The sequence below is a fragment of the Entelurus aequoreus genome, linkage group LG12 (genome assembly GCF_033978785.1).
Source record: "Entelurus aequoreus isolate RoL-2023_Sb linkage group LG12, RoL_Eaeq_v1.1, whole genome shotgun sequence".
NCBI classification, from domain to species: domain Eukaryota; kingdom Metazoa; phylum Chordata; class Actinopteri; order Syngnathiformes; family Syngnathidae; genus Entelurus; species Entelurus aequoreus.
In genome coordinates, this window is record NC_084742.1 from 30379209 (window position 1) to 30406443 (window position 27235).

The 27235-nt window shown below is 39.1% G+C and overlaps 1 protein-coding gene across 4 annotated transcripts in view; it reads right to left on the minus strand.

Moving 5' to 3' along the window:
* Nucleotides 1-27235, minus strand: part of plekha5 (pleckstrin homology domain containing, family A member 5) — a 154723-nt gene that overhangs the window by 25580 nt on the left and 101908 nt on the right. For 2 of the 4 annotated variants that reach the window (XM_062065618.1, XM_062065617.1), the window contains 8 exons: nucleotides 25175-25407; nucleotides 24915-24998; nucleotides 21588-21707; nucleotides 15186-15239; nucleotides 12946-13026; nucleotides 10128-10184; nucleotides 9979-10059; nucleotides 8258-8410 (listed from right to left, as the gene is read on the minus strand). In XM_062065618.1, the coding sequence (XP_061921602.1) occupies nucleotides 8258-8410; nucleotides 9979-10059; nucleotides 10128-10184; nucleotides 12946-13026; nucleotides 15186-15239; nucleotides 21588-21707; nucleotides 24915-24998; nucleotides 25175-25407 (863 nt within the window). The remainder of the gene's footprint in view (nucleotides 1-8257; nucleotides 8411-9978; nucleotides 10060-10127; nucleotides 10185-12945; nucleotides 13027-15185; nucleotides 15240-21587; nucleotides 21708-24914; nucleotides 24999-25174; nucleotides 25408-27235) is intronic. The other 2 variants (XM_062065619.1, XM_062065620.1) reach the window with 2 other exon arrangements.

The window sequence follows — 27235 nt, forward strand, 5'->3', positions numbered from 1 at the left end:
AAGTCTCAAGTCTTTGACCTCAAGTCTCGAGTCAAGTCCCGAGTCAAGACAGGCAAGTCCCGAGTCAAGTCCAAAGTCAAGACTAGAAAGTCTCAAGTCAAGTCCCAAGTCCTGCATTTTGAGTTTCGAGTCCTTTCAAGTCCTTTTAACCACAGACTAATATTTTTACACAGATTGTGTATGCTTTTAAAACGCTGTATTTATTTATTAAAACAAGTGCATTCGAAATTGCAGGAAAAAAAATGGTGCTGACATTGCAATTCATAATAGCACTATTAACCAGTCATTTTAATAGTTTAAACAATTTTAAACATTTAACTCATTCCTTTACAGAATAAACACATTTGCAAAAACAAACATTAACATACTATTGGTTGTATTTTATGAAAATAACATTACCACAAAGTTGAGAAGGAGCAAAGATCTTCAATATTTGTATGTGAGAATCACAAAGAAATCTTCTGGGGGAGGATGACGCCCCTACAGGGGTTTGGTATACAAACTTTCAGCCCCACCTAAAACAAAATTCACCAGCCGCCACTGATTATGATGCTTTCTCATTTTAGGCAAAGTATAAGACAATACTTTCTTAACAGTATAATTGTAACCAGGAATAAGTCTTCAAGTAACAATATTCAAATACTAACATTGTTGGGTAAGACAGCATTTGGTTTTATTCTAAATCCAGTGAAACAGATTGGTGGTTTTAGCTGATATAAAGACTTTCAGGTGTTTATATATGTTTAAGTATTTGGCAGACGCTTTTATCCAAAGCGACATACATAAAAAATAGATATAAAACAATCACTGTAAACATTATCATTTAAGGGAAGAATGTAATACAAAATATCAATACAAAGTGTCAAGACAGAATAAACTCTCTGCTGCTGCAGCAACAGAGATACAGTCTATAGGTCCCTAAAATATATAGATATCTAATGTATTCATACATTGTTTATGTAGGATATACGCATGTATATATAATCTAATCATATTGTTCCTTCAATTTAAAAATAGCTGACCGTTTTTTTCCCCCTTCTCTGGGATTATATTCCCAGTTTTGATCTCGGACGTCTGGTCATTTATAGCGTATAAGAATATTATATTACTGTTAAGCAAACTATGAATAATAAAAACACCAAAACATGTGTCCGTTATCATAGCTACACGTATGACAAAAAAAACGCGTGAAAATCAGTGGTATTCAGTGAGGTAAAATGAATTAAATTTGCTGACAGTTCATTGCTCCTGCCAAATGAATTGCACTGAGTGGAGCGGATCACCACTCCAAGATGGCGGCTCCGCGTCTCGTCTGCGCCAGTAGGCAGTAGCGCTCAATGCTGCGTCTACTTATAAGATGTCTATGGTTATAACGTTAGCAGTGAGTTTACAGCCTCACTGATTTAACTACACAGCAAATAAAAGTCGTGTTACTTAGCCAATAAACGTTATCTTACATTCAAAACTTACCCTTCTTTGTGCAACTTCAAATGTCGAACGAAGTTGGAAGTTGTTGAGTCTCCGTCTGTAATATTCGAACTGCGTGATTTGCATACGGCAATTCGTTTTTTGTTGACCAAGTCGTAGTTTTTATACCTGAACGAAACCAACTTTGGCATAATTGTTTCTCACTGCCGCATTGTTTGACAACTCATGTTCGGTGGTTGTCCTGCAATTGGATTGGATGAGAGCTGTGTGATGAAAACAACGTAGATTTAATTTGATTGGCTGTTGTACTGACAGCACACACGCTGACAAGCAGCACACACGCTTATAGACACAGACGTATAAAATGAAAGATACGGAGCGCTCCCAAATAACTTTTTAAGGTTTGGGTTTTGGGGAAAGTAGCAAGTCATGTCAAGTCAAAAGGCTCAAGTCCAAGTGAAGTCACAAGTCATTGATGTTAAAGTCTAAGTCGAGTTGCAAGTCTCTTTACATTTTGTCAAGTCGAGTCTAAAGTCATCAAATTCATGACTCGAGTCTGACTCGAGTCCAAGTCATGTGACTCGAGTCCACACCTCTGGTTAATACTATAATAACAGACTTATTTTAAATGTATGTATACTTTTTTCTACCTTTTTAAAGAAAATATATATGTTTATATAAGTATATAAGTATATATATATATATATATATATATATATATATATATATATATATATATATATATATATATAAAAGTTTATGGGAAATTAATCTACTTTGTTGCTTTTTCCCACTGGTTACACTCCCTGACATAATAGTGGCCAGGATTCACACTCGCACCCCATCAGAGGACAGTTGGGTGCATTATTGCATCTTCAGATGGTGAATTCTTCAATTCAATTTCAATTCAATTTCAATTCAATTTCAATTCAATTCAATTATTTATTTCGTACTTGGATGTGTACATTTCAACAACATTTCAACAATCTCACATACCTTACTGCATTCAATACACAGCCATGTCGAAAAGGAACAGGATGAAGAAAATCTTATATTTCCTGCCCCTTCGCACAAAAGAAACATTTTCTTGGTATCTCTTTGCCGGTAGTGCATTAGAACATCCAATGCAACAAATCAATACAAAACAATATATCACATATGCACACACAGGCACCCACACCCACACGCACCCACCCACCAGGGGCGTAGACTCTAGAGTAGTAAAAAAGGCTACAGGACATGTATGACCCAGTTGACAAGAAAAGTTATTGTTGCCTAAAAACTACAAGTTTGTACCCCTACCCAGTGCACACACTCATAGAAATTAATAGAACAAACAATCAATGAAAAGAATAAACAAGCAAGATAAGTTGAACAAAAAATAAATAAACAAAACAAAAACTGAAAAAATAAGGCAATCACTCAAACCAAACAAACTGAAAAAGAACAAGGCAATCATCCAAACCAAACAAACTGAAAAAGAATAAGGTAATCATTCAAACCAAACAAAACTGAATAGAACAAGGCTATCATAACAAGGTATCATTCAAACCAAACAAAGCTAAGAACAATGTGATCATTCAACCAAGGATCCATAGTGCATGTCGATAAAGAAAAAAAAAAAAAAAAAAAAAAAAAAAAATGAAAGGAAAGCTGGACTATACAATACCTACAGTCATGTAGGATAATGTAAGCGTTGTTTTTTTTTTTGTGTGTTTATTATTATTTTTATTTTTTATTTTTATTTTTTTCCCCTTATTTTTCCCTTTGCGTCCCTTTTGTCAGTGCTCATATAACATCATAGTTCTGTTTTTAAAGACTTTTTTTAATTGAAATGTGTTTTTACATTGCTTTATTTCATTATGGAGAGAGTTCCAGAGTTTTACTCCCACCACTGATGTACACATTTGTTTTGATGTTGTTCGTGCAAGCTGATGCTTAAAGTGCCCTTTCCTTCTTCCTTCTTTTTCTATTAAAGTGAAATTTTTTTGTAGATTTGTTGGTAGCTCTTGACTACTAGCCCTGAACATAACCAATAATGTCTGCTGCTCAACTAGTTCATAAAATTTGTAAAGTCCTGAGCTAATAAATAATCCATTTGTGTGCTCTCTATAACCTGTTTTGTGTATGATTCTGATCGCTCTCTTCTGAAGGAGGTACAGTGGCTTTGTGTTACTCTTATATGTACTACCCCATATTTCCACACAATAATTGATATAAGGCAGTACAAGTGCACAATACAGTGTACGCATTGCTTTATAATCTAATACATCTTTTACCTTATTTAATATAAATATACTTTTAGCCATCTTTTTTCTAACATGTGAGATATGCGATTTCCAACTAATATTATCATCTAAAACCACTCCCAAAAATCTAATCTCAGAGACTTTTTCAATGCTTGTTCCAGCTATTGACAGTACAATATTTTCAGGCTTTTTTCTCTTACTAAAAATCATGAACTTAGTTTTTTTCAAATTCAATGATAATTTGTTAACGTCAAACCATTTTTTGAGTTTGACCATTTCCTGTTCCATACTCTTTAGTAATTCATTTAAGTCATGTCCAGAGCTGTAAAAGTTGGTATCGTCAGCAAATAATACAAAATTGAGTAATTTTGACACATCACAGATATCATTTATGTATAAAATAAATAGTTTCGGTCCCAGAACAGACCCTTGTGGAATTCCACACTTAATACTCATATTTTCAGATGTATTAGCAGCATATTGTACATATTGTTGTCTGTTATCCAAGTAGCTATTTAACCAATCTAAAACTATTCCTCTCACACCGTATGAATGTAATTTGGATAAAAGGATAGAGTGATCGATTGTGTCAAACGCTTTCTTAAGGTCTATAAACACCCCTACTGTGTATTTCTTACTATCGGTGGCTGTTGTTATGTCCTCAATTATGTTCATCACAGCAGAGGCAGTAGATCTGTTTGAACGAAATCCATACTGGCTCTCGCTCAACAACTTGTTTTTTTCAATAAAATGGTCTAATTTTTGTACAAATATTTTTTCAAGCACCTTAGAGAATTGGGACAGAAGTGATACCGGTCTGTAATTAGTAAACATGTGCTTATCCCCATCTTTAAAGAGTGGAATAACCTTTGCTACCTTCATTCTATCTGGGAAGGTCCCTGTATTGAAAGAGAGATTGAAGATATAGCAGAGAGGCTCAATGATGCAGTCAATTGTCTTTTTTACAATTATCATATCTAACCCATCATCGTCTGTTGATGTTTTGTTCTTTAATTTATTTACAATTGTTATAATTTCATTTTCACTGACTTCTCCCAAAAACATTGACTTAAGTACTCTGCCTCCACCTCCCAACCCATTCTGAAATGACCCATCATCATGTTTTTCTATATTTTCTGCTAGTTTTGGACCTACGTTTACAAAAAATGAGTTAAACTCATTTGCCACTTCGTCCATATTTTTTATTATCTTTTCTTCTTTTACAAAGTGGTTTGGCGGGCTGATAGGTCCCGGTGTGCTTCCCATCACCTTTTTCAATATGTTCCATGTTCCTTTGATATTGGCTTTATTTTTTTCTAACAAGTTACTATAATAGTCTTTTTTGGCTTGTCTCATTATTGTTGTCAACCTGTTTTTATAAACCTTATATTTAATTTCTGCTGCATTTGTCCTAGATTTTAAAAATACCTTGTAAAGTCTATTTTTCTTTTTACATGCATTCTGTAGTCCCCTTGTGATCCAAGGAGTTTCAATGTAATTGTCCTTTTGTTTATATAGCATATTTGGGCAATGTTTTTCATACAGTGATAAATATATATTTAAAAAAGCTTCATATGCATCATTTACCTCTCCTACATATACCTCCATCCAATCCCTTACAAGAAGGTCGCTTCTAAACATGTCAATTGTCGCTTCGGTTCTTAATCTTTTCCTTACATATTTGTGGGCTGTTTCTTCTCTCTCCCTGTTGACTTGACAGTCCCCCTCATTGATTTGGCACTCATAAGTAAAAAATACAGGTAGATGGTCGCTGATATCATTAACTACCAATCCACTCTTGATTTTGTTTTTTTCTACAACATTTATAAAGATATGATCAATCAGTGTGGCGCACGTTGTTGTTATTCGACTTGGTTTGGTGATCAACGGATATAATCCTTTACTATACAGTATCTCTAAATATTCGCTTGTTGATGTATTTCTAGGAGCGCTCAGCAAATCAATATTTAGATCCCCACACATGACATATGTTTTCTTTTCATTTAGATGGCACAGTATTTCTTCAAGTTTATCATTAAATTCATCTACTCTGGACCTCGGTGCCCTATATACACACGTAACGATGACATTTCTCTTCCTTTCCATCTCAATCTCCACAGTTATACATTCAAGCAAATCATCAATAACCATCGTCATACGTTCTACTGCTTTGCATTTCAAGTCACGGTGGACAAGCAGGGCCACGCCCCCTCCCCTTTTATTTATTCTATTACTGTGATGCAGCTCATAATTATCGATGGAGAAGTCGATACCTCTCTCCTCATCTATCCATGTTTCTGTCAGAGCTATTATTTTGAATTTACTTTTCAAGTTACTCAGATACTCTTTGATTTTATTAAAATTTGCATATGCGCTTCTACAGTTGAAGTGTATTAGAGAAAAGTTATTGTCTAGACTAACACTATCATTAAGCTGTTCCTCTGTATAGTAATCACACAAGGAATTAATTGAGTTGAACAGATGTTTATCTGGGTCAACTTGACATTCAAAGTCATGCAATTTGTAATCTATATATTCAGATCCTGACGGATGATTTTCAGTTGTCTCAGCCATTATGGGTTGATGTTATATTGCCAGTGCACAGTAATAGAATAATTGATATGCTCATAATATAATAAATATACTCATGACATAATAAATATGCTGATGTTATATTCCCAATGCTAAACTCATGACATAATAAATATGCTGATGTTATATTCCCAAAGCTAAACATGATCATAGTTGTCATATAGAAATAGCATGACGTCATAGTATAGTATATAAATATAATGATTGATATAGTATAGGCATAGTATTTGTGGTTGTAGGATGGCATCATGGTGGTTAACATGGATGTACTGTAGTTGTGCCACTCATACCTTCCCAGGCTGCTGTCCCCCCTTAGCCTGATTACTTTGATCCAGTGTCCATGTCCATGCCCATAAGTCCCCAATCCCGCACCGTCCACGGTATACCCTATCGGATTCTTCCACACCCTCACGACCACCGAATGACATCTCCTGTGTAGATTGACGTTAGTGTTCATATTTCCATACGAGGAGCATAACTCCACGGTGCACATTACACACGCATACTCACACAGCACAGCCACATTCATACCGGTATATACACACTCACTCCAGACACACAAACGCAAAAATAGCAGCATAAATGAGTAAAAATAACAAGTCCAAAACAGTTCCAGCGTCCAGTACAAAATATGTTCCAGTCCAGAAAAGAGCATCGGACCTGCATGACTCAGTATGTTAAACGGCCGACAGATCACGCACCAGTGAGGTGTGGAGAGAAATGTGTCCCAAAAACAGTTCAAAAAAATCTGTGACTCAGCTTGGCAAAAAACGCATAGGCCTACTAAAAAAACGTTCAAAAAAGTTATTGACACAGAGGAACCAGTGTGAAAGCATTCGTGCAGCTCGTGTCCATGGGGCTTTGTAAAAAATAAAGTTAGCCTACCGTCTTGTTCAGAGAGGATCCATGCTAGAAACACCAAAATATTGGGAGATGGTAAAAAGGGAGAGATTGAAAGTAGCAGTGCTAATCCCCTCTTCTGCTCACAGTCACACCACTGAGCCCAGGCAAACCAGACAGACGGAGACATAGTCATTTATAAGGGTCGAGGTCTTTTAACTCGCGTATCATGATCACCTTCTCTGCTTCACCATTCAACTTAATGAGCACCTTACAATCTCTGGTCCACGTAGCTTTGATCTTGTCGTCCTTTCGCAGTATGCGTGCCTCTTTGGCTATTTCGGCGTTCTTTGATGTGAGATGTTCATTGATGTACACGTTGGTTCCTTTGAGCAACTTTCCCTGCCTTAGCAGGTTCGTTTTATGTTTGCGATTCACGAACCTCATGATGATGGCGGGTTTGAGCGTTCGGTCCTTTCTCGGAAGAAGGTGACAAGCTGAGATGTTGTTCTTGTCGAAATTAATGTTCATGCTGTTCAGGAAGTTAGCAACCTGGGATTCCAGCGATAGCTGTTCTTCCTCGCTGGGTTCCCCATTGTTCCCCGCCGCGGCAGCTGCAGCATAAGACCTCGGTTTCACATCAATTCCGCTGATTATCACATCTTCCTTCCTTGTAAAAAGCTCCAGGTCCTGGACTCTTTTCTCCTGTTCATGGACTATCTTTTCGAACTTCTCCAGTCTGTCCACCTTTGTTTGTAGTGTTTTTATCGTTAGGGAGCTCTCTTCAATCTTTTTCCTGAGCCCCTGCACCTCGGTTAAGAGGTCCACGAGTTGGTTTTGTTTGGTCGATATTTCGCGGACTTCTCTCGCCAAACTCTCCAGCGTTTTGTTTATTTCTCTAATGTTCTTTATATTCATTTGTATCATTATATTCTCATATTTTCACAAAAATATGGTACAAAGTGTGTTCCTTTAAGCATGTCAGGGTATGCGTACTTATCTTTCTAAATATGGGGCAATTGTAATTTTCCAGGGGCTGTTGGCAGCAGTAAGTATAAGTTATCTGTCCTATTCATCTACATGTAACAAATACAATTCCTCCATCTGCCCTACAGGAATGCACAAATTAAAGTTTTTGATTTGCTCACCGTATTGACTCTGGACAGTTCCCGGCAGGTGCTCAGCAGACCGTTTTGTAACACGTCTCTCTGTTGAACTAGGCTTTGGGCAGCTGAAGTACTGGAATTGCTCTGTTCACTTAGCTCCTGACTGGCAGACAGCAGCGCTGTCTCCAGAGTGTGCTGGAAAACCCAAGAAAAACAGATTAAAAATAAAACCGATTACATGACATGAGGTTGGTTTAAAGCAGGGTTATGAGTTTTAGTTACCCTTAAAGGGGCAGTTTTAACTGTTAAAGATGCATAAAAATCTAATTGTATTATTACATAAGTGCCCCTGCAATTCAATTAGTATATCATTTTTATTTTATTTTCATTTTTGCCAGCACTTTTAGTACAACTACTACAGTAATCTTGATTAAAGGAAAAATACTGGCAAGCACACAAACATGTCTGTTTGTTTTAATTTTGTGGTCCATTGTAATTGGCTACAAATGTTTGGGAAATAAATGCATTTAGCAAAAAAGATGAACAATGTGATTAATGCCTTGATGGTTTTAATGAGCCTGTTCCGCACATCAGCCAGTACAGCCTTAAAATATGTTGGACCATTTCCTCACATTCAACGACACATTGGATTGTATTTTAAAAAATGAAAAAGTTTCAGTATCCCCCACCCCTATTGGACACCCCTGACCAAACTCACTCACTCACTTCTTTCTATCTCTTAAAGGAGGCCACACACTAGCGGTTGGATGAACATGTTTTATTGAAGTATTTCTTGCCACTTTATGTTGTATATTTCTATATGAGAGTTTCAGTTTATTTTATCATCTATTATTATACCTACAAATGTGATTTATTTTACTCTGTCAATGTCTACTCCGTCTGATTGTATTTGGGTTTTACTTTCACTTCTACTCTTACCGAATAGCATTACAGTATTTGATTTAGTTTTACTTATTTTCAAAGATAGTCTGTTTTGTCAAATCATCTCTTTAATTTCTTCTGTTATTTTTATTAGCTTCTGTGTGTTCTCTCCAGAACAAAATGCGGTTATATCGTATCCAATTAATACTAACTTGAAGTCCTTTGTAACTTTACAAATGTCGTTTATAAAGAGATGGGACAATTTTGGTCCCAGTATTGATCCCTTTGGTACGCCACAAGATGTATTTATCATTCTCCAGACGGATATTCTGCCTGTTTGTTGTTGAATTCATCCAACATACTAATTGTCTCGCACAAAGTGCGCCATTTTACTGCAAGAACTTGTCTGTGTCGTCACTCCAGCTGTCTGGCGGAGCGGACACATGCCACGCTCTGCATGCAGCCGGTGAGTGTTGGCCGAACACTCAAACTTGCAGCAGCCGCAACGCAAATGCACCCGTTGGAATCTTGGGGTGGCTACTTTAATGCCCGCCGCTGAATGCCAAAATGGTTGAATTGTCACGCATGTCGAGGAAGAAAAGGACACATTGTGAGTGCAAACTGTTCATGCGCACTAAAAATCCACTCGTACAAAGAGTCCGCGTGAGCTCCAAATAAGTGTGATTTTACATGCAAGAATTTTGTCACTGTTTTGACAGCATAGATGAAAGATCATTGTGGTGTACACTGCACACTGCTTTAAGCGTGACATGCATAAACAGAAACATATGGCACAATGTGCTTAATTTTCAGGCTTAAAGTGACCGGTCGGATCTGGCCCACAGGCCTTGAGTTGGACACCAACATGCTGAAAGATCTACCTTTTCTCGATGTAGTTGTTGCAGTTTCTCCTCTTGCACCCTCACTGCTCTGTCCTGCTCACATAATCTGCTCAGTTTGGCCTGTCACACCAAACCACAGACAAATTAGCAACAACCTGTCGGAACGCATTGAAGTATGTTTGTCTTACATCTATGTCCTCGTTGTGTTGGACCAAAGAGTCATCTTTGTATTCGTCTGGGCTGATCTGTAAAAAAAAAACAAGTGTTAGAAAAGACACTGACTTGTAAGTGAAAAATACATTAATTCAGTATACTCCTCACATTTCAGCAAACACTATGTTGTCAAGTTGGGATATAATTTAAAGTAGTCAGTGTACAATTTATCTCTTTGCTCTCTTGTGTTGACAGATTTTTCGTCAATAAAGGTGTTGTGTTCTCTTTTTCAATAGATCATAAACCTATGCTGCTATACAAGCTGTACAATGACTATTGTAAAGTACAGTATATCCGTGTTTTCTTTTTATAGGATTGTCCCTCACTGAAATGTTAGGATAACACTCATATTCGTGAGATACTGTACATGATGATGAAAGATGGAATGTGAAGTGGAATGTAATTTCGCACAGAAATGATAGAAATAAGTGTACAATTAACAAAAGACATGGTAAAGAGAAGTCAATAGACAAATAAATAATACATTTTTGCCACATCTCCCATTGTAAAGACCACTACAGAATATATGGCGCTCTTCGTGATAAAAAGCTTTTGTGAATCCTCATGTCTGGGCAAGCTTGACTCCAAAATCCCGGCGAGCACACTGTGCAGCGCCCAAAGACACCACACTTTGCTGGTGCACGTTTGCTCATGCATTAGCACCTGCACAGGTAAGCTGAACATTTTGCTACACAAAATGAACAAAGGCTAAAAATAATCCACAAAGTCAAAGCCCACAGGCCACTTACTCACACAAATGCATGCATGATAACCACAAATTTGCGCAACAGAAATAAAAGTAACTGAATGCAACAGGTTTAAAGCTTGTTGTGCAGTATGAGGGTCAAAGGCAGGCACACAATACTGAGATAATGAAATATTTGTATAATTTTAATTTATTAATTTTAAGCAGTCAGAAAATCTTTCATTTTATTTAAGCACACTATTATGTTATTTTTCATTAAGGAGAAAATAATATGTATTACATTATTAATTGTATGGCTTAAATAATATATATCCATTATTATGATTTTTTTATTATTATTATAACACTAACAGTTTGCCATTAATCACTGAATAACAGACATTTACATGTGTTAATACTGCATACATGATAACTATGTAATTGCTTTTGGAGAATGATAGGGTTGGGCGAACTGTTCAAAATACCATAGCATTGATACCACGGGTGGTATCAGTTTTAGATTGATATTTGCACATTTTTCAGTTGTTTACCATGTTGATTTTCACAAATATCTGTTTTTGTTATGTTGTTCATATTGTTACATTGTTGATATTATTTACAAACTCTGGGAATATGTTACTAGACAGAGGAAACAAAATAATTTGAATGAGAGCCAAAAGTACTTTTTCATTTGTTTACTTATTTTGCACTATTGGCTTTAGTGTTGCCCATTTGTATTAATGTGTTCACAATGTCACATTGAATTATACTGTATTGTTGTATTTATACACTGATAAATTTTTCACAAAAGTATGTTGATAAAAAAATGTGTTTATTTGCCTAAAAGTGCTGTGTTTTATTCTGACCATAATTATGATCAACAAATATAAAGCCAAATCATAAAAGCATCAAGTAAAAAGTACCTGTATCTTCAATTCTGACCCTGTGTTACTGTATCAGTACCAATGCCAACATTTGCAGTGTCACCCATCCCTACTTTAGCATCTTAAGACATGTTGGTGACATGCTTCAGACATTTAACAGTGTTGAAAATAAGGATAGTGAGATAAAAAGTGCATGACTATAGAGTAGGGATATTGAAATAAATTGTTTTGGGGGCCACATTTCCAGAAAGCTAAGGACACTTCACTTAGTCTTCACCTGTATATACTGGAGAACCAGCATCCTCTACAGTAGACATATGATTTTGGTCTATTTATTTTGTCAGAGTTACAGGAGCGCTCTGCAGTTTTTTAAGGACCTTCTGCAAAAAAGGGAGTCTTAAAACCTTGAATAGCCCAAATAATGAAAAAGAGACAACCTAAAATGAAACCTTGAGGAACACTAGCAGTCTAACTAAATAGGTTGACCAAATGACTGCTGCCTTCGTCTGATGTAAACAAAGTACTGGAACACCTTCGTTGCAAAATTCACATTACTATTTTTTCTTGAAAAACTGCCAAAAAGAGAGGACTTAAAAGTGTGCCTTGAGGAATGCCTAAGTTATTTAAATCACAAGTTTGGACCCCAGTGCCATATGTTTGCTAGCAAGGTTAAAATGTTAAAGAAAGGATCTGCCCATGTATTTACAATGGTCCAAGTTCCTCTATACAACATGATGAGCACTTAAGTATTTTTAGGAATCTTTCTGCAAAAATGTTTGTCCAGCAAGTTTTGAACTAAACTTGGGAACTCGTATGCTGTCATTCCCGGGCCAGATTTGGCCCCTGGGATACTAGTTGAATAGGCCTGTTGCAGAGCATTGGACTCTAAGCCGTGTTCAACCCAAATCTCTTTGAACAGCAGCCGGATAGCAAAAAACTACAGAAAAAAATCCCATTAAACAATGTGATGTCGATGAAGTTTTCCATTGGATGATGAACTGACTGACCACATCCGAAATGGAGAAACGGGAAGTGATATTGGAGTGAAGATCATTTGTATACAAGGGCAAATGTTTGGCTTGAGTCAACTGTCAGATCTTCTCATTTAGGACAAAAGAGACAAAAGAAGTTGCAAGATCATATATTTGAACGCCATCAAATCTGGTGAATCCCAAATTGACTGAGTGAACAGTGACTCAAGCCACAAACCGCCTGGAATCTTACTTGCTGGTAGAGTTGCGGCCTTGGTGCAGAGTTCTCGATCATAGTGTGAATCATGAAGATAAGTGGTTCGTTCTCCTTTTTCTAGCAGCATAAAGGAGAAACAGGATATCGTGGTGTGAGGGTTGACCGACGATCCGCTGCATCGATTAAAACAGGGGTTCTCAACCTTTTTTTTTTTTTTACCTCTGGGCCCAACTTTTCCAGTACAGAGGGGCCTGGGTGCCCACTCAAATATCAACACTTAATGTGTATTCTGACCCTTGATTTTAAATCATATTCAATAATTAAATCTAACCTACTTACAGTTTAACACGATACAACTTGTCAAATGATGTGGAACTTATTATCAATCCTTAGGTCAGGCTCATTACAAAAATAAATGTCAAATATACTGCAAAAGAAGGGATTCAAAAAGTGATAAAAAATACATTTACATACAATTATGTAGTTCTAAAATAAACCAATTTTAACTTAATCTACAAAAAATAATAATGTATGTTTCTTAAATAGACTAAAATAAAATTTAAGTGCAAAGGAAAATACAGCTTCTAATTTTTGCGCTTAGGAAACATCTCTATGACTTTCAGACTTCTTCTGCTTGTTTGATATTGACATTTCTGCCACAGGTGGTGGAAAAGTGCATTACAATTGAGTACCGCTGCGGCACATATGGACCACAGATGAGAAACAGATTTGCGGCCCAACAGTTAAACATTGGATAACAATGTGGCAATGAAGCAGGATAAATTCTACTTAGAAAAAAGTTGAAAAATGGATAGATAGATCCAAACCCCAATTCTTTGTTCTGTGTCTTAACTGTTTGAACGACGGAAGAGTTGATACTGGATTTGAGTCACACTATCGACTGTTTTAAGTTCTGGCTTGTTTTTTAAAAATGTGTTCCCCCCTCTTTTCCAAATTACCTAAATACAGTGGAACCCGTTGATCTTGATGCTCCAACACATAACATAACCAAACCAAATTTACCATTTCTTGTTGTTACTTGAGTTTGGTCAGAGACATAAGTGATAATGAAGGATTCTTAAACCTGAAATGTTGTTGTATGTCTTGATTACAATCTCAATAAAGCTTTTGTACATGCATAAATAATCACAAAAGAAAGGGTGCTGTTTCACACTACTTCGTAATAATGAAGATAAAAGTAATACAACAGATGTAGACATAAAAAGGCAGATTTGTCATAAAATTAACCCTTTGGATTATCAAATTTTGTGTCGACAAAAGCGGTCGACCAAGTACAGCAGTGGTCCCCAACCACCAGGCCGCGGCCCAGTACCGGTCCGTGGATCGATTGGTACCGGGCCGCACAAGAAATAAATAAAAAATATAATAATAATTATTATTTTTTTTTAATTTTTTTATTAAATCAACATAAAAAACACGAGATACACTTACAATTAGTGCACCAACTCAAAAAACCTCCCTCCCCCATTCACACTCATCAACACAAAAGGGTTGTTTCTTTCTGTTATTCATATTTCTGGTTCCTACATCATATATCAATATAGATCAATACAGTCCTCAGGGACACAGTCCGTAAGCACACATGATTGTATTTTTTTATGACAAAAAAAATAAAAATAAATATACCATACCACCCTAATTATTTCAAATAAATGAATACAATTTTAGTTATTATGGAAAGGGAGTAAACAGTCCTGGGGCGAGTAAAACAAACTCCACAAAATATGCTCCAAAAATATGAAATGCTAAAAATATATTAATTTTATGTTTCCCTCAAATATTCGTTCTGCGTTTTATTCTGATTAAAATCATGATTAACAAATTATCCCAATATTATAAATCAGTATTTGTAAAACTGATCCTGTATTTACTTGGTATCGGATTGATACCAAAATGTGCAGTATTGTCCACCCTTATTATCTAGCATACCTTTTGTTGTGTTGCTGTTGGCCCCAGTAAGGAGACATTTTATTCAAGAAGAGACTGAAGGCAAGAAGGACTACAGCAGCAATGTGGAGACAGTGTATTATGATTATGAATTCATGGCCAAAGCATAGCAACAAGGTAGGCTAGTAACTTTTAATCTTATTAACGGAAACTGTGAGCAGTGTAATAAGGATCATGCTGTGGAAAAGAGAAATGCTATAATACTGGCCCAATAAAAAACATGATCTCCACTTGAGGAACATCTCATAGGTATTTTCGGCAATTGGGTTTCAAGCAGCTCAAAACAGACAAGAGGAAGGGGTCCTAACCTGGCTTTGGAGGTAAACAAGGTTCCTTTGAAGATGGTGGGAAAGAACATCAGTCTGCAGGCGCAGCAGGAAAAAGAGGAAAAGAAGCAGAAAGCAAGGCTCTGTTTGGTAAAAGGTTCTCAAAGAGTTAGCAAAAGTTACCAATAGAAACAAATTAACAGAGAAAGAGAGGGTTTTATTAAGCAATGACTTGACATTGTAGCTGTTTCTGTTCAAACGGAGAGGGCTTTAACAAGATTTCTTTGTATGGACTTAATTAAATTTTGTATTGAGCGGAATACTGCTTGCCAGAGAAGTTATGCGAATGCACAGTTCTTTGTAGCTGGAACTCAAATTCACATAAGTCCCAGGCATCTAAAAGTTTTCCACCAAGGGCCGCATTCTGAAAAATTGAAGGATGCTGGCTGCCACATCGATACATTTTGTACTTCAGAGATGCTAAAATCAATCCATACAGACCAATATATGTTAAGCTATATGAACAAAACATCCACAGCTTACTAGCAACTTCATTTTATTCCATCCATCCACCCGTCCATCTTCTTCCGCTTATCCGAGGTCGGGTCGTGGGGGCAGCAGCTTAAGCAGGGAAGCCCAGACTTCCCTCTCCCCAGCCACTTCGTCCAGCTCCTCCCGGGGGATCCCGAGGCGTTCCCAGGCCAGCCGGGAGACATAGTCTTCCCAACGTGTCCTGGGTCTTCCCCGTGGCCTCCTACCGGTCGGACGTGCCCTAAACACCTCCCTAGGGAGGCGTTCGGGTGGCATCCTGACCAGATGCCTGAACCACCTCATCTGGCTCCTCTCGATGTGGAGGAGCAGCGGCTTTACTTTGAGCTCCCCCCGGATGGCAGAGCTTCTCACCCTATCTCTAAGGGAGAGCCCCGCCACCCGGCGGAGGAAACTCATTTCGGCCGCTTGTACCCGTGATCTTGTCTTTTCGGCCATAACCCAAAGCTCATGACCATAGGTGAGGATGGGAACGTAGATCGACCGGTAAATTGAGAGCTTTGCCTTCCGGCTCAGCTCCTTCTTCACCACAACGGATCGATACAGCGTCCGCATTACTGAAGACGCCGCACCGATCCGCCTGTCGATCTCACGATCCACTCTTCCCTCACTCGTGAACAAGACTCCGAGGTACTTGAACTCCTCCATTTGGGGCAGGGTCTCCTCCGCAACCCGGAGATGGCACTCCACCCTTTTCCGGGCGAGAACCATGGATTCGGACTTGGAGGTGCTGATTCTCATCCCAGTCGCTTCACACTCAGCTGCGAACCGATCCAGCGAGAGCTGAAGATCCTGGCCAGATGAAGCCATCAGGACCACATCATCTGCAAAAAGCAGAGACCTAATCCTGCAGCCACCAAACCAGATCCCCTCAACGCCTTGACTGCGCCTAGAAATTCTGTCCATAAAAGTTATGAACAGAATCGGTGACAAAGGGCAGCCTTGGCGGAGTCCAACCCTCACTGGAAACGTGTCCGACTTACTGCCGGCAATGCGGACCAAACTCTGGCACTGATCATACAGGGAGCGGACCGCCACAATCAGACAGTCCGATACCCCATACTCTCTGAGCACTCCCCACAGGACTTCCCGAGGGACACGGTCGAATGCCTTCTCCAAGTCCACAAAACACATGTAGACTGGCTGGGCAAACTCCCATGCACCCTCAAGGATCCTGCCGAGAGTATAGAGCTGGTCCACAGTTCCACGACCAGGACGAAAACCACACTGTTCCTCCTGAATCCGAGGTTCAACTATCCGGCGTAGCCTCCTCTCCAGCACACCTGAATAGACCTTACCGGGAAGGCTGAGGAGTGTGATCCCACGATAGTTAGAACACACCCTCCGGTTCCCCTTCTTAAAGAGAGGAACCACCACCCCGGTCTGCCAATCCAGAGGTACCGCCCCCGATGTCCATGCGATGCTGCAGAGTCTTGTCAACCAAGACAGCCCCACAGCATCCAGAGCCTTAAGGAACTCCGGGCGGATCTCATCCACCCCCGGGGCCTTGCCACAGAGGAGCTTTTTAACTACCTCAGCAACCTCAGCCCCAGAAATAGGAGAGCCCACCACAGATTCCCCAGGCACTGCTTCCTCATAGGAAGACGTGTTGGTGGGATTGAGGAGGTCTTCGAAGTATTCCCTCCACCGATCCACAACATCCGCAGTCGAGGTCAGCAGAACACCATCCTCACCATACACGGTGTTGATAGTGCACTGCTTCCCCTTCCTGAGGCGGCGGATGGTGGTCCAGAATCGCTTCGAAGCCGTCAGGAAGTCGTTTTCCATGGCTTACCCGAACTCCTCCCATGTCCGAGTTTTTGCCTCGGCGACCGCCGAAGCCGCACACCGCTTGGCCTGTCGGTACCTGTCCGCTGCCTCAGGAGTCCTATGAGCCAGCAAGAACTGGTTCCACAGCAAGGGCTCTGGAACCAGTTCTCTCGAGAGGGGCTGGACTCTCTTCTACTCTGGCGTTGCCGGCAGTGAGAGGCGACGGGCTGGTGTGGCAATTCTTGTTGCCCCCCGGCTCAGAGCCTGCATGTTGGAGTTCAACCCGGTGGACGAGAGGGTAGCTTCCCTCCGCCTTCGGGTGGGGGAACGGGTCCTGACTGTGGTTTGCGCTTACACGCCAAACCGCAGCTCAGAGTACCCACCCTTTTTGGATTCACTCGAGGGAGTACTTGAGAGTACTCCCCCGGGTGATTCCCTCGTTCTACTGGGGGACTTCAACGTTCATGTTGGCAGCGACAGTGATACCTGGAGAGGAGTGATTGGGAAGAATGGCTGTCCGGATCTGAACCCGAACAGTGTTTTGTTATTGGACTTTTGTGCCCGTCACAGATTGTCCATAACAAACACCATGTTCAAACATAAGAGTTTCCATATGTGCACTTGGCAACAGGACACCCTAGGCCGCAGTTCCATGATCGACTTTGTAGTTGTGTCGTCGGATTTGCGGCCTTATGTTTTGGACACTCGGGTGAAGAGAGGGGCGGAGCTTTCTACCGATCACCACCTGTTGGTGAGTTTGCTGCGATGGTGGGGGAGGATGCCGGACAGACCTGGCAGGCCCAAACGCATTGTGAGGGTTTGCTGGGAACGTCTGGCAGAGTCTCCTGTCAGAGAGAGTTTCAATTCCCACCTCCGGAAGAACTTTGAACATGTCACGAGGGAGGTGCTGGACATTGAGTCCGAATGGACCATGTTCCGCACCTCTATTGTCGAGGCGGCTGATTGGAGCTGTGGCCGCAAGGTAACTTCATTTTAGTTTTGCAATATACCGAGAGTCAATAAACACACGAGTTGTGGCACGAAAGTAGAACCTCGGCCAATCTTTGGACAACCCCGGCATAAAGGATGGAGGATTTGGGAGCGAATCACTACATTGAGAGGTCGAATAATACGATAATGTGATTGAACAAAATGTCCATTTAAATAATGTATTAATTTATTGGCAGTCCTTCTGTTGCGATGTTTCATGGTTACGATGTGCTCCCAAAAATGATAAATACCATACAGAAAGAAAAAACTAACTGGTTACATGAGTGTGGTGACTTGGTCGTGCGTTGTGACACTAAGGAAGGGCAGGGTGACTGTTCTTATCTTCTGTTACCTTTTTCCTTTCATTATTTATCCCGAGCTTAAGGGATACTTTTCTGACAGTGCCGCGTACAGTGTGGCAACAGAACTTATAACTACGAAGATTGACATAGATGTAAATCCCTTTTTCGCCAGATACCTGCAGACTGCTCGAGACTCTGTGTCTGTTATCTTAATTAACTCTTTGCAAAAATAATAAACCTAAAGAATAAATGTGCAAGTTATTTTGGTCTTTCTTTTAGGTATTCTTTGATCGAATAAGACAACATTGGCAACATGGACTCTTACAGGTCTAATACTCTAAAACCAAAGGACTTCAGTGTCTATGGCTTAATTTTTCCAGCTGAAATTTGACCATCTAATGTGTAACGAACAGCTTGTATTTATTAAATAAAGACGTCACACAACAAAGTTTCTGCCAACTTGCACGAATTGTAATGAGCAACACACAATCCCTTTGTTGCAGAGAACCAGGTATGTTTAAGTACTGTATTTACACTTCTGGGCCTACATTTTACTGTTACTTTTTCTGTTATTGTTATGCCATATACAATGTTTTGGTCCGTTGGTGTGTTCGGCGTTCATGCTTGTCTCACTCAGAACCCCTTTCTGAAAAGGTCTTGGTCCACAGGTCTACTTGTTTGGTCTGGTCTAGTTTGTTCTAGACTGCGTCCACACTTGACCGAACGAACTGCACTAGCAGAGCAATAAAGACTGTAGTCTGTTTGATTTAGACCAAAAATAACAAGTGTGAATGCACCCTTAAATTCGAAATGTTTTCGTCATTTAGAAATCAGATAGAACGTTCGTATGAATCGAGATTACTAATTATTTTCGAATTATTGGCTCTAGTCCAAATGTTAGACTGTAAACTAGCTGAGATGGAATCTTATGGTCTACATCAGCGATTCTTAAACTGTGGCATTAATGGTACCGCTAATGGTATGCGGGCTCCATATAGTGGTATGCCAAATAATCATTTAATTAAATATTCAAACAGAGTGTAACTGTTCAAACTGTGTGTAATGTTACAATGAGCCAAAATATCAAATGTACTTGTCAAATAAAATCTCTGCCTTGTTTTTAATGAATATTTAGGCCTACTACGTTATTGTATTTTAATGTCAGTCATTATGGTGGTACTTGGAGAGCCAAGTCTTTTCTGAGGTGTTACTTGGTCAAAGAGGTTTAAGAACAACTGGTCTACATAACATTTAATGGTGGTGCGTTGGTTGAAAAAAAAAGCATAGATTTTGTTTTACAGACCATCTTCAAGCCTGAAGCCGCTTTCTGACTGTCTTTTCAGAATGTGTCGTTTTCCGGAAGGTGTTGATTATGTGAAAAAGCCCTCCTCCAGGCCAAGCTCCCTTTGACTGCAGCTCCACCCCGTCAGCCATGCTGTAATTTTTAGGTTTTAATGTACGTCACACTCCGTATGCGTCATATCTTGCTGCCAAGCAATTGTATTGTTTTTAGTCTTCAAAACCCGGTAAGCTAGCAATGGACAGATCAAAAAAGATAAAAATTTCTCATGAAATTACATTTAATGCTTAATGGACAGATTAATTTCCTTCTACAGTTGACATGATGAAGAAAATTTAAAAGGACCACACACAGTTAAATAGACTTAGGTCATAATAAAATATATACTGGCACTTCTTTGTTTTCCCTATTTTAGTTTAAGCTAATATGCCGCAGCTTTATGCCTTCAGAATATTGGAGCGAGTTGATTTTTTTAAATTCATTGATAAGATAAGGACAAGAGTATTTTTCTACTGCAGTTCAAAATAAAGTTTTGATTCGTTACACCCAGAAATAAAATGTGAGTTGTTTTCTGTCTAGTGTTTGATTTCATAAATGCTATTGCAAAAGTGTAATGAAACTAAGTGGTCATTTTAAGGATTAAACAGCTAGGTGGGTTTTATTTGATGGGAAATGGGCTCAAATAGCTCTTTGTATGTTGAAGGTTGCACACCCTTGGGGTAGAGAAAAATAAGTACCATATTGACAACAACTTTGGACTACAACTTACCAAAATAAAAATGGTGGACTTGCGCAAAGCTATTCAGGTAAACCTCTATCATATGTAACTATGACAAAATACGTCACTAGAGTCTCAAATTCCAAACGACTCATTTGGAAGGAGGCAAAAGTGTTTTACAAATATCTCTGCGAAATATCTCCATGGTTTGAATTCTAATTTTCGGTAGTTTATGGGGATCCCAAATACACAAAAACAGGTGCCAACAAGTAAGAAAAGTTGGTTTTGCATTATAGGACCCCTTTAAATAAAGGCTCACTTTTAACAAGGGAGTTTGTTTATTGAGTCCCTGAAAAAAAAATCACCAATTTGACAAAAAAATCCCAACATTCTTTAAAAAGGATGTAATTGAGTCAAAAGCCAATTTATGGGAAGAACAATCAACTACCAATGTCACTAAATTGCACCACATTCAATTTAATTTGGAGCAGCTACCTTCTGACACATGCCACAGTTGATATATACATTGACATATCAACACAGAATACAAACACTGCAAGGTTGTGCATGCACATGCGCACTGTACACAAATAATATATAATCCCCATTGTAAATTTATTAGCAAAATGTACAGACTTTCAACAGGTCAATTTAAAAACATAATGTGACTCTTTGTAACGTTAGATATACAGAACAATTTAAATAGTTTAAACTACTACAAGTTTATAAACTTTGCAAACAAATTTACAATGAGTGGAAGTTTTTGAGCACAAGTGGACAGTATATGCTTATATATTCATACACTCAGCGCTGACCTTGGGGTTGGGCCCCTCCATGCCCAGGGCCATTAGCTGGGCTACTGTGTGCTCCCGCAGGCTGTTGAGCTCTGCCTGCTGCCGACGGAGCTTGATCAGCATCAGTGTGAGTTCCTCAGGCTGTGTATACAGGTAGCATCATACGGTGGAGGGGAAAAAAACAACGGCTACACTGAAAACACGGTGAGGTAACTGAGGACTCACAAAAAGTAATAGTAAGAATGGAACCACCTCCAGATAGATATATCCCAACACTGATTGACAGCCCAACAATTAATTGCACAACGATGCACTTAAACCAGCACCGGCAGACAATGTATGCAAGTTCAGTCGCACCCACGCAATGTAAGCCAAGTGGAAAAGACAACCACAAGTCACATTTTATTTAGGTTTTAAATTATAGATGAGATGTGTGATGACTGCAAATCAAGTCCTGGCACATAGAGGAAAGGGTTTGGTAGGGGTTCTTGCAACTTCTGGATAATATCTAACTTAAATACATAAATGGCCCGAGGCAACAATGACAAAAATAACAAATGTCTCATGGTGGAGCAACTGAAGGCTTACTTGTAAATAGGTGGGATGAGTACACTTTGCAGTGACATAAAAGATCAACGTGCAAATGTTTGCATGGAAATTGGTGCTGTGTTTACCATTGACCTGTAAACAGGCCAGTGACTGAATAGACAAGGGGTGTCCAAACTTACTCCACTTAAGACCAAGTAGCCTACAGGAAGAATAAACATTAAAATGTGAGGGGGTAGCATTATTTTATCTAAAGGGTATGTATGATAATTTTAATCTACATATAAAACACTTCCTCGTGGTCCATATTATACGTGTTGGATATTTGTGTTGGATATTTTTGGTGTAAATATTGGGTACATTTTGCTCCACAGTCACTTTTAAAACCCGTTTTTTGAGTCTGTCTGCAAGGTGTTAGTTTGTGGAGGCGTTCCCAGATTGCAAATGAAACCATGCCCCACCCTCTCCGAAAGTATCATTCTTCAGGTTTTGAAAATGTGCGCTGTTTAAATACATATCTTGAAGTCGTCACCGCAATTTTTTTTCCAGACACGGTCGAAAATACATTTCATAAACATTATAAAAATTCACGCGGCCACAACAATAAGTACACCTGCACACTCTCAGATCTATTCAGACTCATAAAAACAGTATGTCACTGCATGTTGCACGTCAGTGTTATTATACACTTGCCAAGATTAGATTAAAATAATACTTCATCCTGCCTTTTTTCCTTGGACTTTGAAAGTCAAAGGACCAATAAGTAAACAAATAAGTATGTCCACCTCGCTGTGACATCACAATGTAACCAGATTGCAAAACCCCGTGAACAGAGACATGCAAAACTGCATGTAAGCTCACGCCAAAATGCATTAACCTCATAATTTGACGCTATTTCATTGTTTAACAAAAGTATCCTACATAGTAACACGTATAAGGCAGAAGAGACAAATTTCGTCATAGGTCCCCTTTAAACTTGGGATGCCCCGATTGACATTTTTGGCCACCGACCCGATTTCAAGTCTTGATCCGATACTTTGACAATAGATTATGAAACTAAAATGTTTCACTGTAAGTTACTGTACATCTTATCTTGTTAAATTTTGAATTTTTTATTATTGTTGTAGATCAAATGATGTTTTAAATTTGTGATTTTGAATGCAAACAAAATGAAGTGGCTAGTGCACAACAGCTAAAAAAAAAGCAAAAACTACTATTGGCTCCCATTTAAATAATTTGGGTTTTGCGCCCAAAACTTTCCTGTATCCAGAGACTTACTCCCTGTTTGTAAACGATAACAAATATTATAAAAAAATTATATTGTAATAATAAGAACAACAAAAACCAAAAATATCGATCGAATCGCATTGGTATCATTTATATACTGATACTATACTAGGTATCGATAGAGTCGACATCTGGATTGATCACTACTACTTTACATTGAAGCTTTAGCGGTAAGCTTTTTGTGTCGTCCTGTTTAGGGTGTGTGTGTAGCATGCTTGCCATTCCTTTTCTTCTAGTCATCCAGTGATATTGATAATTGCAAGAAACTTAGTTAATTGTCCGCCATGGTGGTGAGGATTAGTATCTTAGAAGCGGCTTCTCGACGACGTGTTCGTTTCAGCTTGTTCTCAAATTTGAGCCGGTGTTCTGGCAAGACTCGCACCCTCCTGATATTCATGCAACTCCTGTATGTGTGTAACAAGGAATACAGAAATATAATTGTGTCTCTTCGAGCACTCATCCATTTTGAAGGAATCTTTCGCAGGAGTACAACCTTTATCTAAGCTATGGTAAAGATCAGTTAAAAAAGCAAATATCAGCCCAGAAAACCCTTTAACAAAGGAGCTGTCGCCGGTGACAATATTTGCAATGCTATATTTAAACTACCATTAATCTTGAACCATTTGTGCAATCAAAAAAATTCCAATGGTGGCTGAAATTAAGAAGCGCTACACTTTCAAGTGGGGTACATTTAATTACTGTAATCCAAGGCACAGCGTTACAGCAGCTCCACAAAGAAAATACAATAATACAAAGCTAAGTGGCGTTTGCGAAGGAGCACAAGCCTTTGTGGCAAAGAGGGACAGAAGATCAAGCTTTATATGACAAATTTGTGCAAAAAGTTAAATTTTAATCGGGCTGTCTTTAATTGTCCTATGTTTGCTTTAATTTTGTTTGATTGCAAACATGTCCACTAAGTCAATACATCGCTGATTCCAAGACTGTAGCAAAGACTCCTCCATACAAGAAAGATAGGTCCAAATTTCACATACTCTTAGTTGTTTTCTTGTTTATGTTCCTACTTCAAATAGTAAATTCAAAACCATTTATTCATGTACATGTTTAATTTTAGAACCCACTGTGGAGTCAAAACATTTGCCCACCCCTGGTATAGAGTCGTAAGTCTTTCACACAGCAATTCAGCAAAATTTGCTCATCAGAACGGTAACAATAGATCATTTCACACAGAACCGAGCAAAGCAGGACATTGTCGTAACTCTGTGTGTACTCGCACTGTGACAAGATACTTCGTTTGCACACAGGCGCTGCCTTGCCTGTTGCGGTTGTGTGACTGAGTGAAGGCACATTGGTTTGTGTTAGAATCTGTCTTTGTTGGGTTTTGGGTAAAGGAAAAGGCTGATAATGCTGGATGTTTGATGCAGCACTTTGTAAAAGAAGCAACAGAGACACAGTGGGGGAAAATAGATGCAGTCAGTAGTGACAAAGCAGCGAGCTGCAAAAGCCAAATGCAGAAAGTCTCTTAAAAGTGTGTAAGTGCAGTGCTGTCACACTCACCGTTTTGCCTTGTAGTGACTGAGGAGTAATTGGCTGGGGAGGTACACCGGCTACTGCAGGTCGGCGATCTAGTGTGCTTCCAAACTGAGGGGAAGAAAACATTTCTTTAAACTCATCCAGGGTGAAGTCAAAAGTCATTTTTGGTAAGTGTCATACCGTACATAATAGCTGAAAAATATACTGCTATACAATATCAATGGTCAATATGTCCCATATTGACCGTATTGTTTTTTGTGCCAGCCTAATGTCCTGTCCTCTACCTTGGCTAGGTGTGTCCTGTGTCGACGCTCGAGTGTCCCATCTTCTCTTACGAGCGGTGACGACGCCTCCGAGAAGGAGCTGTTGGCGTTGGGAACACTTTGCTGGCAGGGAGCAGGGAGGGTGTTGTAGAGGGCTAACGAGCCGTGAGATGGTGAGGCGGGAATAGAGTGTACCGCCGAATGTTCTGATATGTTGCCCATTGTCTTTGTGCTGGGAAGGGTGCCATAATGACCTGCAGCAAACAATCAAAGCGAAAGACAAAGGAATAGCAGCATGTTGCACTTGTTAGGAAAGTGAATAGTAATGGAAAATATGATCCTGACACTTTGGATGCAAAAAATAATTATGTGAAGTCATCGTCTGCATCCCAACAAAGTCTTCTTTTGGTCAATTCAGGTTTTCTGTTTTGCGTTTCCAGTTCTCTCCGCTATGTTACTGGAAGCTTACTGTCTTGACTGGGGCAGAGCAGCGAGGCTCACCAGGAAGACCCCAGATTATTCCTCATGGTACCTGCGTACATGTATACCTAAGTCTTCCTGTTTGTGCCATTATTTCCCTGCAACCCTTTGCGCGATACTAGCTTCCATGCTCAGTGTTAATATCTCTGGTAGTGTTTCCTCTGTATTGCGTTCGGTTTGATTTAAGACACACCATAATTGAATCGGGGGAACACTTTCTTTTATTTGTATTTATAGCTGCACTTGATCAAGTCAGTGAACAATAAATAGTATTTTTCCGAACAGACATTTTTATTGTAATTATTAAGGATGTCCTGATCAACATTTTTGGCCTTCAATCCCCATCCTATCTTCCGGCCTCAGATCCGATCCAATTTCCAGGACTGATCCTAATATTTTAACAATAGATTATAGAACTGAAAATGTTTTATAGCAAGTAACTCAAGTAAACACAATTACACAGTTTTATAAAGCTTATTTAAATACATCTCAAATTGGCTAGTGTTGTTGTAAATCGGATTTCTTGTAGTTAATGCTACATACTTTTTTAAACAAATTAAAAAAGGTGCTAATGCACAATAACTAAACAAAAACAAAAACTACTATTGGCTCCCATTTAAATTATTTGGGTTTTGCGCTCAAAGCCTTCCTGTATCAAGAGACTTACTCCCTGACTTTGTAAACAATAACAAAAACCCAAAAAATATTTTGTATTAAGAACAAGAAAAAGAAAAAATATCGAGCTGATCACTTTACTGTCATTTATATACTGATACCATACTATGATTTATAGTATCGACATCTGGATCGATCAACTCTGCATTACATTGGAGATTTAGCACTTCGCTTCTTGTGTCGTCCTGCTCGGTGTGTGTTTGTAGCATGCTTAGCCATTCCTCTTCCTCTACTTCTCCAGTGATAATGCTACATGCAAGAAACTGAGTTTATTTTCCGCCATGATGGTGAAAATTGGAATCTTAGAATCAGTTTCACACTTGGATAAACGACGTCAGCGTTGCAGATTTTTTTCATATTAAGGATGCGGATGTTCTTGACAGAACATCCGCTCAAATACACACATCCTACTGGAATTCATGCAACTCCTGCATGTGTGTAAAAAGGAATCAGATAATGTAATTGTGTCCCCCTGAGCATGCATCCCTTTTTAAAGGACTATTTCACGCGAGTACAATCCTTAGTGACACAGCTTTATTCAAGATCGGCCGAGCTCGGCAGCTTATCAGCCAATCACCGATCAAAATGCAAACATCTTATCCATTCCCGTGATGGGGCTCACGACATCTCTAGTAATTATGGAACAATAATACCAGATATTTATATGAACTTAACTGACCCTGTTACATAAATTCTTAGGTTGTGTCTCAATTTCTGTATTTCCATACATACACTTTCCCTTTTTAGTGCATAAGCGTGTTCAAACAGCATCCATCCATCCATCCATTTCCTACCGCTTGTCCCGTTCGGGGTCGCGGGGGATGCTGGTGCCTATCAGCTGCATTCGGGTGGTAAGCGGGGTACACCCTGGACAAGTCGCCACCTCATCACAAGGCCAACACAGATAGACAGACAACATTCACACTC